This window comes from Equus caballus, chromosome 27 (assembly GCF_041296265.1).
Source record: "Equus caballus isolate H_3958 breed thoroughbred chromosome 27, TB-T2T, whole genome shotgun sequence".
Taxonomy (NCBI): Eukaryota; Metazoa; Chordata; class Mammalia; order Perissodactyla; family Equidae; genus Equus; species Equus caballus.
In genome coordinates, this window is record NC_091710.1 from 31,027,721 (window position 1) to 31,049,771 (window position 22,051).

At 34.7% G+C, this 22,051-nt stretch overlaps 1 protein-coding gene across 40 annotated transcripts in view; it reads right to left on the reverse strand.

Moving 5' to 3' along the window:
- Positions 1-22,051, reverse strand: part of WRN (WRN RecQ like helicase) — a 124,655-nt gene that overhangs the window by 22,957 nt on the left and 79,647 nt on the right. For 23 of the 40 annotated variants that reach the window (XM_023630596.2, XM_023630593.2, XM_070253436.1 and 20 more), the window contains 10 exons: positions 21,218-21,319; positions 20,846-20,938; positions 16,308-16,449; positions 8,980-9,150; positions 8,805-8,902; positions 7,662-7,737; positions 6,760-6,836; positions 2,395-2,470; positions 2,050-2,162; positions 81-195 (listed from right to left, as the gene is read on the reverse strand). In XM_023630596.2, the coding sequence (XP_023486364.2) occupies positions 81-195; positions 2,050-2,162; positions 2,395-2,470; positions 6,760-6,836; positions 7,662-7,737; positions 8,805-8,902; positions 8,980-9,150; positions 16,308-16,449; positions 20,846-20,938; positions 21,218-21,319 (1,063 nt within the window). The remainder of the gene's footprint in view (positions 1-80; positions 196-2,049; positions 2,163-2,394; positions 2,471-6,759; positions 6,837-7,661; positions 7,738-8,804; positions 8,903-8,979; positions 9,151-16,307; positions 16,450-20,845; positions 20,939-21,217; positions 21,320-22,051) is intronic. The other 17 variants (XM_070253425.1, XM_070253431.1, XM_070253416.1 and 14 more) reach the window with 1 other exon arrangement.

Below are 22,051 nucleotides of genomic sequence, written 5' to 3' on the forward strand. Positions count from 1 at the left end.
TGTTGCTTTTGGAGGGTGTTTTGAAATGGTCAAAAAATGCGTGTATTCTCTCAAAGTTCCTGCAAACCATAGTATTTTACCTGAATACTATTTGTTTGACTGAAATGTTTGATGACTTCCAACAGAGGGGCCAACATAGTAGCTTTGCCTTCAGAAACACCGTCGATCCTTTTCACATTTTCAACCGTAGTAGGTCTGTCATAGAAAAAAAGGGGCAAGAAAGCACTGAAATACTATCACTCCAGCAACACAGCTGACATTCGTCTTCATACTGATGCTCAATAAACGTATATTTTTTCCAACAACCAAAAACAATGCATAATACAGCTAATCCTGTTTTATAATGTTTTCCTTTGCTTTCCACTCTTTAAAGATTTGCTGTTTTAGTAATCTGTGAATAAAAATACCACCACCCCAAAAACACAGTACTAACTGGAAAACAGGCCGTAATCATAAAGAAACAGGCTAACACCTCATGTTTTACTCTATTATTGATCTCATTTTTATAGATATGAAAAGAAAAACTATGAGGCTCTAACTGAGGACAACTAAGAGCCTAAGAAACTCTCAGAATAAAGTCTCATTCATTATTTACAAAGTGTTTACCTGTTACAGTAAACCTGCTAACTACTTTAGGCTTTTAATGCAGTATTTCTTACTGTGTCCAATATCCAAAAGGCTGTATGATGTCTTCTTCTAAAATAGCTGCCCATGTAATGATTACTCCTTTTCTTTTAAATATCTTCTCTGAATATTTAAGTGTGGTCTTAGAATATTTATTTTTCAATGAAACAGTTATTGTAAGATATAAGCACTATGTAGTATCATTAGAAAATTCTGCAGTAAAGTAACATCTCTCAGATGAAATTTAGTGACAGAAACAATTTTTTAAAAGGAAGCATAAAAGAAGAATACAATTACCAGGCAACTATTCTTTGGAATAATTCCTTCTAAATATTTATTGACCACCTAGAATTGACAGGTTGCTGTGCTCGGTGCTTTGGAAGATACAAAGAGGTGAGAAACATACTATCTTTATTCACAGAGTTCAAAATCTAGAAGATATAACACATGTACATGAATAATAACGAAAACATAAATAAAGCATGTGTGGAAATGCCATAGACGCATTTGTAGAATTTTCATTTGAAAGTCCTTCATAAATTCCAGAGAGGAATTACTTTGCTGATAAGAACATGGAAGACTTCAGGGAGAAAACAATCATAAAGCTAGATCTTGAAGGATTTCTTAACAGGAGTTTTGAGGAATTGAGGAAACTATAAGGCAGAAACAACACTGTAAATAAGCATACGGAAAGTGCAAAAGGGTCTTTAACAAATGGTAAACAATCTAGGTAAGATAAGCCATTCAAGATCCCGGGACTTAGATGGAAAAGTAGGTTTAAGTCCACAAACGGAGGGCCTTGAAGTGGAAGCTAAAGAAGCTACACAGTGGGAAACTAGTTAAGCAGAAGTACACGATGTAGGAAGATTAATTTGGTGCTCACATATCAGATGAGACAGAGAGAGACGGAGGAAAGAGTGACTGGTTGAGAGGCTTTTGCAATACTCCAAGGGTAATGGTCTGAACTAAATGGTGTCACTAAAAAGAGGGAGGATGGCATAGGCAGACACACATGAAATATTTAAATAAAAAACCTAAAAACTATTTAAATAAGAGGAAGAAGGGGATATATGTTAGAGGAGTGAAAATGATATCAGGGGTTTTAAACATGCATGACTGAGAACAAAAATAAGAAACTCAGAAAGAAGAGTTTTAGTGTTTGCACGAAACGCATGTAGGGAGGGCTGGATAACGAGTTAGATTTTATATATCCCGGATCTGACTGCTGACAACAGCTGGTTTTCATTCATGTGGAAACGTGGGACTAAAGCTCACCGAAGAGATCACTTCCAGCAGCCTGGGAGATCTGCGAGTCCCCTCACATGCGACAGTTGACGCCATAGGCTTATTATCACAATGATATATTTTACAAACCTATTATGTTAGAAGAAAATAAGCTAGAACATATACAAATAGATGGTTTACCTCATTTTGGCCATATCCAACAGTATCTTATTTGTTGCCAGGATAGCTGGAGGAACGTCCATGTTATGGGCACGTTTCTGCCTAGCTTCTACCAATTCACCGTATAACAGAGTCTGAACAAAAAAACAAAGAAACAACTCAATATTTTTTAAACGTACTTAGAAAAATCCAGTCCTTTATTTTTAGAGCTTCAGACATTACATTTTTCCCTTAGGATGAAAATAAACTGAACTTTATCTCGGAGTCTTAGCTAAAGAACAATTTTTAAAATACTGGCAACAGAATTGAAGCATGCATAGAATTATAACCATCCTCTCAGAAACTGTCTTTTTACAAAAGCCATACCTGAGACTCTTGCTCTTGAGCTGAAATAACAGGTTCTGAGGACTTGTAAGATTTTCTTGGTGATTCCAACATGACGCTAAAATATTTAAAAGAAAATAAATAATAAAGGCTTTTCTTTCCCCTAGTTCACCTTTATTTCACCCTCAGAACAAGAATATCTTTCCAAGTCAACACTAACATTTATTCTTTGAAGTCCCAGCAAGGCAATTTGTTACTTAAATGACAGCCTAGATTTTAAACATTCTGGATCAAACAAATTCATTATAATGGTAAAGTTAAAACTGTAATTTGAGTTTATCACAAAATTGGCATACTTAAGAAGGGTATTTGCCCCATCCTCATCCTCAACCAAATGCTTTGAAAGAAAATATTCCTTATATATACTGAAGATAGCTTTCTTAACCAAAAGGAATACACTCTATGATTCTTAATGTGATATCACTAGTTTTTGGTTGGTGAGGAACATTAGCATGGGATTAACCAAATTATTCACAATTTTCTTCAAAATCAAAGAAAAATAAGCCAAAAGGAGTAATTTCACATTTTGAAAGACAAAAAACACCTAACTGGCAAACAACATGGTATGAAAGGTGCCAGGTATCAAACTACATAGAAAACCAATTTCTACAGAGGCATGTTCATGGATAAATAATTATAAATAGAAAAAGTCATGAAAATGAAATTGCATAAAATAGCCTATAAAAGATGACTAATTTAAATAAATTCCTGCTTTTTTTTAGGGAGAAAGGGGGAGAACATGCTTGATATTTAAGAAATGTTTATAAATTTCTCTGTTGCAAGAATTCAAAATCTATAGTGTAAAGTAAGATTTTGTTTTCACCATTACCAAATCCGTTCACCAAAATAAATAGATTTGAACCAGGGGAAAGATAACTCCAGTTCAAAGAATTAGTAACACCAGGTTACTCAAGACAATTATACATTTGTTTTAAGTCGTATAATTAAATTAACCTTCATGTTAGTATTTACGGAAATCTTTATACTAATGTACAATTTACAAAATGGTATTTTAAATTATTTCACAGACAAATTTTGTTATCATATATACTGGCAAAATTCTGGGTAACACATCCCTGAATCAGAAATATATGTGGAAAACATTTAATAGAAAATGTTTTGCCTATGAATGCTATTAAAAGTGCACAGAAGAAAAGCTCAAAATAACTACGATGAATATCATCAAAGAGATAAGTGGAGGTAGTATATCCATGAAACAAGAAAAGATTGCCACATGTTACTAAAGAAACAAAAGAGAATGAGAAAGAGTTCTCAGAAATTAAAAATTTGAACACTAAAATTAAAATTTCACTAAATGGGAGGGGATATAAAGTCAAGGAACTCTCCAAGAGAGAAAACAAGCAAAAAGAGATTAAAAATAGGAGAAAATAAAAATTAGTAATAGGCACACTAAAAAACCAAGAAAAGGAAAAAAAAAGACAGAAAATAGGAGAAAAGAAAAATTATTACAGGAACACTAAAAACCAAGCACAGAAAACAAAAAGACAATTATTAACACCAGGTAAAATTAAGGTAGTGGTGGCCATGATAACACAGTTTGGCTTAGCAGCATATAATATTTGATATTAATAATGTAAAAGGAAATTATTAATATGACCAAACTTGAAATATAATTATGTTGAGGTGGAGGGACTGAAAGACGGGAAAAGAGGGGAGGCCATATGGGAGATAAGCCCTAATCTACCATGATAAGGCATAAACAGAAAATTTCTAAAACTGTTATGTCAAAAAACAGTAATCCAAACATGTCCCTTAGAAATATGAAGGCAAATATCAGAGAAACCAGCTGGAAGGTTTGAGGGTGACTGCTTCTACAGAACAGAACAAAGTGTATTTGGGAAGGGTGTGGACTGGTGTGCTTTGTTATAAGCCTTTAAGTACCAATTGACTTCTTAAACCACGTACACGTATTATTTTAATGAAAACTCAAATGAATTTTAAAATAAGTTATTGATATGTAAGCATCCTTCTCATTTCTGTACGCTAAGCTCATATAGTAAAGTTAACTCCTGGAGCACTCCACAGGTATTTCAAACTCAGTATGTGTATCATTAAACTCCTAATTTTAACCTCATCCCCTGAACATCCAACCTCTCAAATTTGTCTTCCTCTTATGTTGCCTAATGAAGGGCATGACAGTATGCTCACCCGCAATCAACAACAGAAACCTAAGAGTCAGCTTCAAATCTTCCATTTCCCTTAACCCACCTATCTTTTTAACCACCAATTCCTAACAATTCTATCTCCTAAATATGTTACAAATCTATTTCTTTCCACGCCCACTGCAACTTCTCTTGTCTAAGCCACCATCATCTCTTGCAAATACTACCACAATAGCCTCCTTATTTATGTCTCTACAACTCTGATCCTCCTACAATCCATTCCCTCCATAGCAGAGTCATCAATCAAAGGTTGGCACCCTAGGGTGCATGGGCCAAATCCATCTGTTCTGGTAAGGACTGTAAGCCAAGACTGGCTTTTTACATTTTTTAACAGTTAAAAAAAAAATCAAAAGAAGAACATTTTGTGACATGTGAAAATTATATGAAATTCAAATTTCAGTGTCCATAAATAAAGCTTTATTGGAACATAGCCACACTCATTCGTTTATATACCATCTACGCTGCTTTGAGGCTATAAGGGCAAAGTTGAGTAGTTGAGACAAAGACCACATGGCCCTCAAAACCTAAAATATTTACTACCTGATCCTTTACAGAAAATGTTTGTCAACCTCTGTTCTCAATCATAAACTTGATCATGTCACTGTTCTGCTTAAAACCCTTCCTTAGCTCCTAACTGCCTTCATGATCAAGCCGAGTGTTTGAAAGGAACTTGATATTCTGGTCCCCGTTTAATTCTCTCGTCTTAAATTTTACCACTTTTTTGCCTCCTTGTACCAGGTAATCTCCAGTCACACTACTGAGTTCCTCTATCATATCAGACATTCTCTTGCCTTCAGGTTTCAGTATGTGGTCCATTCCTCTGCTTAGAAAACTCCCCTCACTTCATCTGACTAACTCCTACTTAAGCTTCAAGTGTCACTTCCAGGAAGCCTTCTAAAGCCTCTATGTGTTTCCAAAGTGTGATATCACTGGATGGTAATTTTATGTTCCCTTATTTCTATATCCCACTAGAGCATAAACTCTCGGAGGGCCAGTGACTATGTCTCTATTATTCTCCACTGAATCTCAACGCCTAGACTAGGACCTGGCACAAAGAGGACGCCCAGTAAAAACACAGAAAAGTTTAAATGAAGAAATGCTCCAGCATATTGAATGGATATATTGTTTTGTACACTCTTTAAACTCTTTGTTTACCTAAAACATAGTAATCAGACACCACATACCCGAACAAAAAGAAATTGTTTTGGGTGGGAGACATATTGTGATCAACGTTTTTGTTGGATCCAAAGTAGTATTACCTATCTAAATAATAAAACCATTAGAAAGTGAATAACAGTATTAGAGCACACTCATTTCCTTTCATCTGATATGTATGTAAACACAGTCACTTACTCTGTCTACAGGCCCTGACAAGTTTTTCAAATTCTCCGTCTTCAGACCTTCCGTAATTCTATACATTCGCCACACTTTTATTAAGTCAGCAAGTCAAATATTAAGCTTAAAAGTACAATAGGTGCATTACCTTTATCCTTACCAACTCTACTATCCACCATTTTATGATGCCATAAAATCTTTTCTTAAAAAGAATGGGGTGGGAATATATATTTCATACAAAGATAATTAGTGTTTAGATGGTAGAGGTTGACAATTATAAACCTGAAACCTAGCTCTGCCATTAACCACATGCTCTTGAAGAAGTTAGTTAACTTCTTAACCTTTGGTATCTTCAACTGTAAAATGGGGATAAATAATAGTAGCTAACTCATATGTTGTTGTAAGAATTAAATGAGATATTACATATAAAATGCTTAGTATTTAGCATAGAGCCTGGCAAACAATAATACCCAAAAAGTGTTAACTATTAAATTAATGTTAATACTATCATTTTATAGGCCTGCTGTAATAATTACAACACTGGAGGCTTATGCTTTAACTTCTTCTGCCAGTGAAATAGGCTTAAAAGAATCAAAATAAGTTACTTTCTCAAGTACTTCTAACTGTGCTATTAACCTCAGAAATCATATATCACATATTTTATTCTGTTCATGTCACATCTCCTTCCAAATTTTACGTTTTGTTATATATGGCATTTTCCTCTTTATTAGGAGGGAAATTAAAATATGACAGACCTTTATCTTTAGGAAAGAAAGGAAAAAAGTGCTGATAAAGTATACATAGAAAAGAAAAATTTTGAACTTTGTACCTTTTTTTAGGAATGTTACTCCCAGAAGAAATTTTATCAAATGCTTTATAAGAATACATCTTCTCCAAGTTAGCCTGCTTTTAAACATACAAAGATCCGTTATAAGAAAATTAGAAGTTTCAAAAAACTTTTTTATATGAAGAAAATAAAATACAAAATATCACGAAGACAATTTTTCCTCTGACTAACCAAGTCATCAAACAAATCACCTGAAAATAGGCTCTTGAATTATCAGCTTCTAGGGTTCTAAAGGCAGTTAGAAATGCAACACAACGTCCCATTGCCCCCAGATCTATAGAGAATATGTGATCAAAAGAATTCTTTGAGACACAGCAAGAGCCAAAGTTACAAAAATGATTCCATTACATTCTGCACACTTGAAGAAAGCAGAGAAAGTTCACTAGAAAATTTAATTCAGCATATTTGTCTAATACCCCAGTGTTCTAATTAGCTGAAGTCTGCCTATGGGTAAGTATTTAATCTGTAATACTTACCTAAGATCTAAAACCACAGCAAGGAAGTATGTGTGTATGTGCTTGTCCATGTATGTGTGTATAATTTTAATGAGAACATTTAGGAATCAGGAATACTTTTCCATACTCTACATATCACAATATGTAAAAAAAAAAAAAAAAAAGCAAGCCAAATGAGCTATAAAATAGGCTTAAAAGAATCAAAATAAGTTACTTTCTCAAGTACTTCTAACTGTGCTATTAACCTCAGAAATCATATATCACATATTTTATTCTGTTCATGTCACATCTCCTTCCAAATTTTACGTTTTGTTATATATGGCATTTTCCTCTTTATTAGGAGGGAAATTAAAATATAAAATTCTAAAATAAGAATTGTATCAATAAAGAATGAAATAAATAAAAACCATCTCTCTAATAAAAACAAACCTTATTCTCTGCAGTTAATTCAGTTGGTACTTGACTAGAGGAATGCTGTCCAGTGTCTGAAGATACAGTTTTAGAACTGAAAAATATCAAAATTAAATTATCTCAAATATTCAAATGTAATTAACACACGAATCATTCTATCTCCACTCTTAGAAAGGCAGATAAGATTACATTACTCTTTTAGAACTGATGATTCTTAAAATTGGGGTGTTTTTTTTTTTTCCAGAAAAAGCTCTGGAAAGTTCAAATTTAAAAGAAAAACTGGGGGCCGGCCCAGTGGCGCAGCAGCTAAGTTCATACATTCTGCTTTGGCGGCCCAGGATTTGCCGGTTTGGATCCCAGGTGTGGACCTGCTCACCACTTGTCAAGTCATGCCTTGCCAGGCGACCCACATATAAAGTAGAGGAAGATGGGCACAGATGTTAGCTCAGGGCCAGTCTCCCTCAGCAAAAAGAGGAGGATTAGCAGTAGATGTTAGCTGCCAACCTTCCTCAAAAGAAAAAAAGAAAGAAAAACTGATAATCTAATGTAATCTAATGCACAACCTAGTGATTACAGAAAACAATACTCCATTATAAACTTAAAACTTGCTAAGAGACTAGATCTTAATTATTCTCAACACAGAAAAGAAAAAATAATTATGTGATGTGATAGACGTGTTGGCTAACACTACTATAGCAACCATATTGCAATATACAAATGCATCAAAGCAACATGTACACTTCAAACTTACACAAAGTTATATGTCAATTATATCTCGATTTAAAAAAAGAAAAAAATTGATAAATGATTGATAACATGTAAAAGTACTAAAGAGTAGGCAACAAGTGTATTCTGTTCCCACCTTCGGCACACAGAAGGAAACACGGTATATGGATCCTTCAACATTGATCTCAATGCTGCTCCTTGAATCAATGAGAAAGCAGCTTTCTAAATACTATACTCAACTACTTCCTACTAACCAAGAAAGTCTTCTCTGATTTATCTTTCTCCCACTGACCCACACTCCTAAACTGACTAAAGGAGGTATACAAAAACAAAATCTTTACTCATTTTACCTGTATGGCACCTGTAAATTGGTATAATTTGAATCACTTAAACAACAAAAAACCCAGAAGTTTAAAAAAAAACTGAAAAATGAACCTCGGTAGAAGAAACCTCCTTGGACGCAGCTCTTCATTAGCTTCAAGGATTAGCCTCTGAGGGGATCCTCTTTTGGCTTTATCAAGCCAATTTCTACCCTATCGAAGGCAAGAAGAATCTCTTAACGCATAGCAAGAAAAATTAAATCCAATAGGTAGACTTCCACATCACTTACCTTTTTTGTAAGGGTGCAAATCTTTATAAACTTTTCTTTCCCAGGCACTTCGACCAAGAATCCCTCAGTTATGAGCTGACGGGAAAGAGCCCTCCACCACGCCCTTGTTTGGTCCTTGCCAGTGCCAAAGAAACTGTGACTGCGATATTTATCTGCGAGACGCTTGGAATTCTGAAATTAGGAATAAAATCATTATCTAAAAATGCTTATTTAATTAAACAGGTAAGTAAAACACAAAACCATCTACTGATTCTTTGGATTTAACAATAAATTTCAGCTTTAAAAACCTACAAAATTTTTATACCCATCCTGCTTGCTCTGATTACTTGACACAAATAAATATATAACCAAAATAGTGCTCCTTTTGTGTTTTAAATAATGACAGGAAATTCACATATAATTCACATGTATTTCCCAATGTAGAGTCTGGATATGTTTGGAATAGTTAACCTCCGCTATTTAGACCTTTTACTAACATACCCACATCATTGCTAGAAAACAGTGATCATAATCTACAGCTGGAGACTAGAAGCACGGGTGGTAAAAGGCAGTGTGACCTGAGAGCTAGAAATCAGGGAGTGCAGTGCAACGACCCGCGATTTCCACTGCATGGCTGTTTTCACTGTGCCTTGTTCATACAGCACCGCAAAGTTTACTTCACCGTTTCTGATTTAGCGGCTTCACTGAGATATAGCAGGAAAGCCAGGCGCATGCTAAACAGTTGATGCTTTTGAGGTATATTTTCCTAAGTGAAGAGAGGATTCATACCAGAGACTTCATAGCCATCGAGTTCTAGAAATGTTGGGGAAGCTAGTCTGCCACACGCGATTCTCTCATCCGCTAACAGAGACATCTCTCCCCACCTTCACTCTCTATAAAGTACTTTTCCATTCACTTGGTCCTCTTACTACTTCTTTCCTTCATCCTACGCACTTAAATACTACTTTCAAATGTATGTATGTAGTAGTATATGAACACAGGGCTTTATGGAAAATTGTTCCTGTCTAATGTATTTGTGGTGAACACTGTAGACTGTAATTTCAGGGTCATTCTAACCTTCATCCTCTGTGACTTCTTCTACCAGAGAATCTGGAAAGTTACAAACCCTATTTGTCAAACTTCCTTTCAGCTGGGTTCTGAATATGATTTAAGTCTCACTAGTCAGAAGCATTTTTTACATGACATCTATAAGAAGAAAGTGGTATTTTTGCAGATACACTTGACTGTGGAGGTGTTTTCTTTTCAGGAGAAAGTGTTAGCAAAGAATCTGGCATAAAACTCCTAGTTCCTAAGTATCAAGAGGCATCATCCACTTTGCTGAGAGAGATTAGAGAAGGCGCGGGGTGGTTCCCAGAGCAAGCAGAAGCAGAACTTCCTGATTGTTACAGCCCTTATTCAGCGCAGCTGGGGGTGGATGCTGTAGTGGCAGCTTCCCAAATGACAGACAGCTTCTTGATGACGGAAGAGGCCGCGGCTCCATGGTGGCCTACTTTGTAGTATCATCTCATCAACAATACTATAAGCTATTTAATACTCAGTAATAAATACCTTTCTGTTTCAATTAGCTAGAGTAATTATGAGCTTTCTAATATAACTGCTGTATTTTAGGCTATATTAATGTTTCAAAAACATTCATCTCTTGAATATGGCAAGCAGTTACTGTATTCTAAAAATTTCAATATAAAATGAAATCTAAAATATCAGAAACAGGCACAGCCTGTAATTTAACCTTTTTTATATTTCGTCTATACCCTAATGAAGGCTTAACAATCAATGCATATAAAAATCCAGAGATCAAAATCAAAAGAATATACAGGATGAGTTCCAGCAGACGTAACTCAGGCACTGTACGCTCTCTATCATGAACCTATTGGTTTTATTGAACTGATGAGAATGTTATGGTTACAAGTTTCTCTTTTGGGAATGTTAAAAATGTGAATACAAGTGAAATAGCCTAAATATGGCCGATCCCTCACACAAAGGAATCTAGGATGAAATTAGAATAAATTAGGATACATTGCCATCAGAGACACATCAGTGCCTAGATACTTGGCTTAAAACGAGGCTGCTGATAGGTTTAGTTAACAGAGTCTGTAACATTCTATTAAATCTTAAAAATAGAGTCCTTTTCACTAAAATAGCTAAGTAATGAGCTTTAGTATCATGATGATTATATTTACAAAAATTTTATTAGAACAAGACTTAGAGAAATAGAAACACCCAGATATAATGTGGTACCTTTTTCCTTGTTAACAAACCCAGCCTAGGCTATCAACTTTGGGTCGATTTGAGAAGAATGTTTAAAATCAAACATCATAGAATTTCAGAGCTGGAAGGAAAATTGGAGCTCCTTGATCTACTTAGCAACTTTTTATCATATTGCTAATAAATAACCAGAGACTCAAGATATTATGTGGTATGCTAAGGTCCTTGAGCTAGGACTAGAACACAGGCCTCAGACTACTAGTTCTAATTTTTTATTACTATACCATGCACACACACACACGTGCATGCAGGCACACACAGACGCCGATATACTTGCAGATATACACACATACACATATATATTGACTGCAGGCTCTCAAGTTAGATTACCTGGGTTCAAGTCACAGTTCTGGTACTTACTAGCTTTTTGACTCTGGACAAGTTATGTATCTGTGCTTCTATTTCCTCAGCTGCTATACAAGCATAATAATAGTTTCTATCTCTTGGTGATGGTGTAAAGACTGAGTAACCAGGGCAGAGCCTGGCTCAATAACATTAACTCTTTTTTGGGCTGGCCCAGTGGCACAGCAGTAAAGTTCGTGAGCTCTGCTTCAGAGGCCCGGGATTCACCAGTTTGCATCCCAGGCATTGACCTATGTATAGCTTATCAAGCCATGCTGTGGCAGGTGTCCCACATATAAAGTAGAGGAAGATGGGCACAGATGTTAGCTCAGGGCTAATCTTCCTCAGCAAAAAAAAAAAAAGAGAGAGAGAGAGAGAGAAGGATTGGCAGCAGATATCAGCTCAGGGCTAATCTTCCTCAAAAAAAAATTAACTTTCTTTTTTTTAGTTAACAGCTGATCCTTTAACTCAACCTGAATTTCTTAAGCTAAAAGCAAAACCATGACTTAGTATCTAGTCAGTTTTCCTTGGAACACTCGTAATGGCACTCTACATCAGCTAGGGGCTTACCTTTGTAGTAGGAGAGTCTATTACTTGTAAACTACTAATACCAAAGGTATTAAATTGCCTATCTAGTACTTACTAGCAATCTGAATATGAAAAATTATTCCTCTAGCCTTGCCTTTCATAAGCAGAAAAAACCCTGAAGTGAATGAACACATTTACTAGAATGATGCAATGAGATTTTTTCTAAGCAGCAGGGAGGAATTGTTCCTTCCCCTCAGGATCAATCATCTTTGTGAATACTGTATACCATGTGAATAAATTTACATTGTCTTGTTTCCATGGCAATCACCATGCACAGAATGAAATATCTCTGTTCTTTGATATAGAGCACTTTTGTTTTAAAGGAATCACATTCCCTTTTCAACAAGAAATCCAAACTAACCAAGCAACATTTTTTAAAAAACAGAATACAATAAGGATTTTCAACAACAAATGTGTCACTCTGAGCAAGGCATCCTCCATTAACTGCTTAAGTGTTCCAGTTAACTGAATTTTCCAGGTTAACCCACTGATGGAGTACAAGTGACTAGGATGAGAAACCTAGAGAGGATACAGGAATGTGGACATTGGTTTTAAGGAGGGCACAGTTTTACACACAATCTCTTACCAATCACGAATCTGCATTCTAGCATCTCTCTATCATGCAACCTAAAAATACGAATTTATGAATTTAAAACTGCATGTGAACAGCACAATAAATAGAAAAAGCACTAGAATAGTTGTCAGGAAAGCTTCCTGCTTATGCTGATTCTGGCACAAAGTGATTGGTAAGCTGAATTAGATGAGACTTATCATCACGGAAGGTGTTAGGTGTTACGCAGGAGGAAATAAGTATAGTGTAGCATAGAAAGAGATAAGGGGCATATGAATAGATACAAAGTATTATTGAAGTTCTGAAGAGAGAGTGCTTGTTAATAGCTGGGGAATTAGAGAAGTCTTTGTGAAGTTATCACTAGAGCTTTCTAGTGTGGGAGATGTGGTCGATTTTGGCATTCAGAGATGGAATGAGAGAAGAAGGGTGGAGGGGAATGTGGCACTCCCAGTAGAAGGAATTCCCACAAAAAGCAATTATGATTTTTAAAGATAAGTTAATTCAGAGAAGTGGCAAGTTTGTTTGTTTCCTCTATCAGACAGTGCTGCAAAGATTGTGCTTTTATCAGAAAGTGACACTTTGGGTCATGTACTCTAGCCAGTCAGCTCCCTTTACTCTAATACTCTAATACTAATACCATCAATTAGTAGGTTTCCATATTCCTTAATATGTCATTTTGGTGTCCCTTATTTTTCCAAGCTGACTTTTAAAGGAAAAGAATGAGATAATTTCCCTTGTTGAGTGTATCCCATAGAAGTAAGGACTCTTAGAGAAAAAAGACTATTTAACCCTTCCACCTTATTTTACAGCGGCTGACACTGAGTCCCAGCAAGTTAAATGACCCGCCCTATGTTCTTAAAGTACAAAATGAACTATTTTCATTTTAGTTAGTTAGTTTAATTAAATTAGTTAAAATGTAAACAGCTTGTTTTGGGTTTTTTTTCTTTTAACTCTTTCCCAGTTCCTACAGGCCAAAGAAGCTCACAGCTACCACTTTCAGGGCTTAAGAAAGTCATTGCTTGGCGCTGACCCCGAGGCCTAGTGGTTAAGTTCCACATGCTCTGCTTCAGCAGCCCAGGTATGTGGCTTTGGATCCCATGTGCAGACCTACACCACTCATCAGCCATGCTGTGACAGCAACCCACATACAAAATAGAGGAAAACTGACATGGGATGTTAGCTCAGGGCTTATCTTCCTCAAGCTAAAAAAGCAGAAGACTGGCAACAGATGTTAGCTCACGGTGAATCTTCCTCAGCAAAAAAAAAGGGTCATTGCTGGAGCTGTTATTCCATGTGCAAAATAAAACCAAAAGATAAAGTAACAATAATTATCTCTGGGAATATATTTCAATCAGTTAAAACAGCTTATCCAGAAAATTAAATGGATAACCCTTTTCTCTTAGTTTGAAAATTATAAAGGATGATTAAAACTTCCAATAGTTTTCCAATGGCTGCCTATAGTCAAAGCATCTTTTATCAAAAGTGTTATCTAATTCTGGAGCCATGATAAGGTTTAGCACTTTGATAATGTGATCAACAAAGAGGCTTCACTTAATCTCCTGGTTATGCAAATTAATGAACTGTGTTTCTGTTTTCTAATCTATAAAATTAAGATAATTGTGTACCTTATCGAGTATTCACACAAGGTGTTTAAAGATATTTATGTGGTGAGCTGTTTAGACAGCTAAAACAAAGCTTCTTAGGCAACATTTCTACTATTTAATTTCCAACTAAACTTGCGCTTTAAAAACAAAATTTTAAACTCCATTCACAAATACCTGGATGGGCTGCATAATCGTTTATACTACGTAGACAAATCTTGTGTAAGAAAGGTGAATCGTGTGCTGCTGAAATTATACTTGTCATATATATGTACAAATAAACTCCAAGAGTTCACAGTTTAAAACATTTATCATCTTTTAGATCAAAATGATCTACAAAGATATTAATTTTTCCTAAATTAGTTAAGGTGGACGATTTACTAAATTCCCAAAAGAACTGCAATTATAATTTTTAAAACAATATCCCAGTAGATACCAAGATCACTGCAAGGAAGGGAAAAAAAAACTTGCCTTATTTTCACTGTAGTTAATGTCTACAAATTTTCGTTAAGTGGTACTTTTTAAAAAGTTTTACACCTTTACCTAGCAAGGGTAGTATAAAATTTCACAAAGAATAAACTTCTTAATTTGAGGACTCCCAGAAGAGGCTGTCAGTATAAGTGGTGTGACTTGGTTTTCAAATAATAGGTGAAATCTGATCCCTCTAGGAGCCCACATACACTTATTTGTTGATACTGGATACTGCTGGATTGCACTAAATTAAAATAAGAATAATTTTTATAAAGTATACATTCAACGAGATACACAGGTTTTGAAGACAACAGAGACAGAAGAAACTTTCATAGATCTCATTTATATTTAACCTATCCCTTGCAACTTAAATTATTTCTATAAAAAAATAGCAATCATAGCAGCTAAAACCAAGTTCCTTAGGCAACATTATTATTAAATTTCTAATCAAACTTGTGATTTAAAAACAAAATTTTAAACTCCATTCAGAATCTAAAAATACCAGTACCTGAAAAGTTAGCATGTCTCCAACATATTTCATTAAAAATATTTCACAACTTGAATATGTCTCTTTCTAAACAAAAACTCAGAAAATAAATATGTACAAGAAGCATTCGAGTATTTAACAAATCAATGCTTACCTAAATTATTTTAAAAAATTCTACACATAAAGTGAGACTTTTAATCTCTACTTTTAAGTATATTTTTAACAAATATACAAGTATGCAAAGGATTCTATCTCCCACTTTTGATTTATTCAAGTAATATCAATATGCAATGTTTAGTTTTGCTTTATAGACTTCTAAATCAGGAATAAAATCATATAAACAAAAGAACTATAGAAAAAGTTCTTTAACTGTTGACAGTCACGACTTATTCATATTGTACCTACAATTGTTAGCATAATGCTGGCACACTAATTACTCAAAAAAATAGCTTAATTGACTATTTATTTGTTGATAAAGCAGAAAAAAAAAAAAGGGGGGCCTGGAATTTTAAATACTTCTGAGAAGAAACAGAATAGAGGGAAAGAAAAAATATAATACCAAATATTGTTATTGAACTTAGACATTTATAAATAATCACTGAAATCAAAGTTTTGCTCAAAGAACTGACTACTTTCCAGGGCACCGAAACATATAATTTTGTTCTACTTGTCCCTTGACACATGAAAGTTAACTTTTCTTAATTATTCTAAGAAAGACCAGTCTAGGGATTCATCCAACTGAATGTAATAAACTAACAGAATGCTTCCAGGCTGAAATGAAAAGCTGAACATCAGCCTGAAATATGAAAACGGCGGTAGCTGTGATACGCACAGGTTTTGTCAAAAGTAATGAATGCAGTGCTTAACTAGGAACTTAATATGACTCCCAGTTTCTAATAACTCATCTAAAGCCAAAGCCACAATCGTAATACAGCAAAACTCTCAAGAAAAGTGTAACAGGAGGAAAAGAAGAACTATGAAGGTTATTCACAGATATACTTACGGATCCTTGGAGAAATAAAATTGGAACCCCAATTCCAAACTTTTCTCCTAAGATGTTCACAGCAGATAATAGCTGGAGTGCTTGCGGACCGAAGTCCTGGGCTGCATCATCTGAGTCATCAATGAAAAAGCAATGATCCAATCTAAATAAAAATAATATGGAAGAAAGTTTAGCCAAGGCATGTACCTTTAAAAATGAAAAAGTCTAATGTGATAATTAGGCAAGTAAAAAAATATCTTAAATATACCAAGTGCTTCAGAAGCTACAAATAAAGTTCCTTACAGCCAAGAGCTGGTGAAGCATATAAAACATGAAAGATAAACTATAATATAGTATCACAGGTATGTTATATTGACGGTTCTCAACCCTGGTGCCCTTGAACCCAAATTTTATGGGAGGTACCTTGGACCATAAAAGAAGTTAAAGCAAGGAGAGTGCAGGATTACATCTCAAAGGGCTCCACTTATGTTACATAAATATCAAACTTCTGTGTTAGGTTTTGTTGGAAGAAAAAGTTTGTTGCAAAAATAAAAAGAGTTCTTAAATCTCCTATGCAATAAGTTGTTAAGCTCTAATGAGTGTAAAACATGATAGAAAGATCACAAACTTTTCCTTTAAGTCCATTTAGATGTTAAAATCCTAAGCCATCCTTCAGGTAGTTTTAAAATTACCATTAATAAAAGTGAGAATTTTTTAAAGCAAGGTAAGAACAAAAGGACTCCTTAGAGAAAATCAATCAGTACAGTTCAACTACCTAATTTGATTGCTTTCTTTATAATAAATGTCTTTGAAATAGTAATAAGATTATATTCCGTATTCCAGATATAATTACATGTTTGTGGAAAGAAGGACTATGTTTAGGTTTATTCTCCTATTCTAACTTCTTTAGTATGATACTTAGCTCATTAATTTTCTTAGCTACCAAATTCTCAGAAGATACCACCTATGCTGCATCTTACAAGTTTTAATGTATATTATTATAATTATCACTAAGTTCTAACAATGTTTTAATTTCAGGTTTTTTTCCTTTGATGAGTGATTTAAAAGTGCTGTTTTTAATTTCCAAATGAATGAGAATTTTTTGTTTATCCTCTTATTTACTTCTAATTCAATTGCATTCTGGTCAGAAAATGTGCCGTGTTTGATACCAATACACTGAAAACTTTAGAAACATGCTACAGTCTGGTACAGAGGTTCAAAAACTTTTTATAAAGGGCTAGAGAGTAGACAGTTTGGACTTTGTGGGCTTATGGTCTCTGTGTCACAACTACTCGGCTCAATTTTGTAAAAACAGCCAGAGATAATACATAAACTAAAGGGCATGGCTGCATTCCAAGAAAAGTATTGAAAAAAACAGGCAGCAAGTGGCTGGGTCCACGGGCCATGGTTTGCCAACCTCTGTTCTAATACACAGCCAATTTTTGTAAATACTCCATGTATGTTTGAGAAGTGGTCTCTAAAATTCAATTAGCTGAAGGGGGCCGGCCCGGTGGTGCAGCAGTTAAGTTCGCACGTTCTGCTTCTCGGTGGCCCGGGATTCGCCAGTTTGGATCCCGGGTGCGGACATGGCACCGCTTGGCACGCCATGCTGTGGTAGGCGTCCCACATATAAAGTAGAGGAAGATGGGCACAGATGTTAGCTAAGGGCCAGGCTTCCTCAGCAAAAGGAGGAGGACTGGCAGTAGTTAGCTCAGGGCCAATCTTCCCCCCCCGCAAAAAAAAAGATTCAATTCGCTGCGTGTGCTATACAGGTACTGTCATAAGCTATGTAGGTCATGAAGTAAAAGTGTTTGAGACACATTGCTCTAACCACCTCATACAAGGTTCTATATACTACGTGTCTGATAAATGAAATTTGTTACCATACTGACCAAATTTTCTACAGCTTACTAATTTTTTGACAGTTTAACCTACTGACAACTAAAAATTATACCAAACTCTTCTATCTTGATGACAGATTTGTTGATTTCTTCAAGTTGTTCTGTCAACTGTGCTTTATAGATTTGTAGGACATTTTTTTTAAGATGCACAGACAATTCTGTCCTCTTGGAAAAGGAACCATTTATCACTGCATAAAGTACATCTCCATCCCTAATAACACTTCCTTTGTATAACAGGAATACAGCTACCACCCTAGGTATATGGTTAGCTCAACTAGGTATATCATTTGTTTCTATTTTTTTAATTAATATAAAGTTAAATTGATTGTATGTCTGTGTGTGTGTGTGTGTGTATAAAGTTCTACAAATTCAAACACATCCACAGATTCGTAAGAACAGATTCATCTAATGACCACCATAATCAGCTTCCACCACCACAATCAGGACACACAAGAAATCCATCCCTGCAAATACTCCCTGGTGCTATTGCTCTATAATGATACCCTCCCCCTCCCTCTAACCTCCAGCAACCACTTATCTTTTCTTCTTCCCTATGGTATTGCCTTATGTTTGAGAGAGAATATCATATAAACGGAATCATACTGTAGAACTGGTGTTATTTTTCTTTTAAATGTTTGGTAGAATTTGCCATTGAAAACACTTGGGCTAGAGAATTTTGTTTTCACAGATTTTTAACAAGGATCCAATCTCTTTTTCAGTTGTAGGACTATTCACGTTATCTATTTCATTGTGGGTGAGTTTTGTTAGTTTGAGGTTATCGAGGAATTGGTCCATTTCATCTAAATTATTGAATATACCTGCACTGAGTCATTCATAGCGTTTCCTTATTACCCTTTTAAAGTTTGATGGGCCTGTAGTGAACTCCCTCTTTTGTTCCTGATATTGGTAATCTGTGTCTCCTCTCTTTTTTTCTTGTTAGAAGTTTCTATAAATTTTATTGACCTTTTCAAAGAGTGAGCTTTTGAGTTCATTGTTTTTCTCTGTTGTTTTTCTGTGTTCTATTTCATTGATGTATGCTCTTTATTATTTCTTTCCTTCTGCTTCTTTTTAGTTTACTTTGGTTTTATTTGCTTCTTAAGGTAGAAGCTCAATTACTAATTTGAAACCTTTCTTCTATCATAAGGATTTAACGTTCTCTATCTCCCTCTCAGTATTGTTTTAGCTGCATCCCATATATTTTGTGTCTTCATTTCAACCAGTTCAAAATATTTTCTGATTTACCCTGAGACTTTCTGTTTGACTCATGGATTATTTAATAGTATGTTATTTAATTTTCCAGTGTTTGGACAATTTCCTGTTATCTTTCTATTACTGATTTCTAGTTTAATTCCATTACAGTCAGAAAACATACTGTGTACGAACACAATTCTTTTAAATTTGTTAAGGTTTATTTATGACACAGATTACGGTCTATGTTTGTTCTATCTACATCTGGAAAGAATGCGTATTCTGCTATGGTTGGGTGGAGTGTTCCATTAAAGGCAATTAGATCCAGTTTGTTGATAGTTCTGCTCGTTTCTTCTATCTTCTTAGGATTTTATGTCTACTAGTTCTATTCATTACTGAGAGAAGATGTTGAAGTCACCAACTATAACTGTGGACTTCTCTATTTCTCTTTTCAATTTTGTCAGTTCTTTTGCTAAGTATATACACACTTAGGATTATGTGTTCTTGGATGTGATGGCTAAGTTTATGTGTCAACTTGGCTAGGCTGTGGTACCCAGCTGTTTGGTCAAACACTAATCCAGATGTTGCTACAAAGGTATTTTGTAGATGGTATTAACATTTACAATCAGTTGACTTTAAGTAAAGGAGAAAACCCTTGATAATGTAAGTGAGTCTCATCTAACCAGATGGAGGCCTTAAAGAGCAAAGACTGAGGTTTACTGGAGGACAAGCAATTGTGACTCAAGACTGTTAACATAGAGATCCTGCCTCACCTTCCAGCCTGCCAGCTTGCCCTACAGATTTCAGACGTGCCAACTCCCACAACTGCATGAGCCAATTCCTTAAAATCAATCTCTTTGTCTATCTGTGTGTTTGTGTGTAAATACATATGTGTGCGTGTTTTTCTCTAGAGAATCCTGACTGTTACATTGGTAAAGTGACCTTTTCATCATCCTGTATCATCTTTCTTTATCCCTGGTAATATTCTTTCTCCAAAGTCTCCATCGTCTGATATTAAAATAACAATTCCATCTTTCTTTTGATTAGTGTTTTCATGGCATATAGTTTTTATCCTTTTATTTCTAATCTACCTATATAATTATACCTATAGTGGATTTTTTATGAACAGCACAAAGTTGGGTCATATTTTTAAACCAATTCTAACAATGTCTGCCTTTAAATGGATTTTTTAGACCATTTACATTTAATGTAACTACTGATATTGATATTGATATGAACTATTGATATTGATATTGACATTAGATTTAGGTCTACCATTTTACTGATTTATCTATTTATAAAGCAAAATACTCTAATATTGTTTGCTTTGTCTTCTATTTAAATAAATTCATTATTTTGTTTTAAAAAACTGCAGTACATATATCTCAATGAAAATTCAATTAAAAATGATTCGAAAAGGAAGAGAAAAAAAGACTTTTAGAACGTCCATCTAGAAGCAGAAATCTTTACCTGAACCTGCAATTATCACAGCAATTTTCAGTTCCCATAATGCCCACGGAGGCCTTTCGTAGTTGTTTATCTTCAAAATGAGACAAGATGATTCTACCCAAGAGAAAATTTAAAATTAAATGAAAGAACAAAAACGTATATCTTAAATTCACTGCTGAAAATAATGAAGTGAACTTATCACTGATTCACCTGAGACTTCAATATTTGGCTTCAGTTTATTAAGGCATAAAGAAAGTTGACTTAAATGTCAGAACATATGTAAAACCAACAAAATACTGATTCTAAATACTTCTAATTATTTTGGAAAACGTTTTTCTTAAAAGAGCACCATCCATAAGTCCATGTTATTAACGGAAATAAAACAATACATACTGTCGCCTACACTTGCTGGAACGAAGATATTTTTCCATCTTTTCCATCATCTTTAATTTGTATAATCGAAACTTTTCATCAGGTATGTCACTAAGGCGGTTCCTGTCAATCAAAAATATCACTGGAATATGTAAATTGCATTAGCTGTTTTGTTACTTTTTATTTATTACTGTTTATTTTTCATAACCTATAACATCCACACCCCTATCAAGATAACATTGCTATCATCCCAGAAAGTTATTGTGTCCCTTGCAATCAATGTCCCCAACAAGAGGCAACCATTTTTCTGATTTTTATGAAAACTACTTCAAAAGAATTCTACCTATGTCCAGGCATCAATTTTTTAGCTGCCTTTGAAAAATTATTATAAACCCTAAAGTTTTTCATTTTGATTTACATACTACATGCTTTTGGCAATCTTTCTACTATATATGAATTTTTACTTTTTCCCAGTAAAAGGTTTTTCTTTATTTTATATGAGAAACAAAAGCATCTATATAAGGAATACTAAAAGAGGCTCATGATCCAAATATGAGCCTTCATCCCTATTAGTTCTTCAGCCCTCTAAAAACTATCGCTTTGTACTATAGAGTATTATGGGACACCAGTAAAGCATCAGAATTAAGTTCCTTCCCCAAACGATAATAACTAATTTTTTTCCATAATATTGAATTTCCTTAAAACTGTTAAATAACTCTAAAGACATGTTTGTTCGGTTTTTTTAAAAGTTAATGTTGCTCTAACTTATGACTCTTAATTCTAGTCTTTGGTGAACAAATTTCATGATTATCAGATATCAGATGATGACAATCTCTCAAATAGCTCTGCACATCT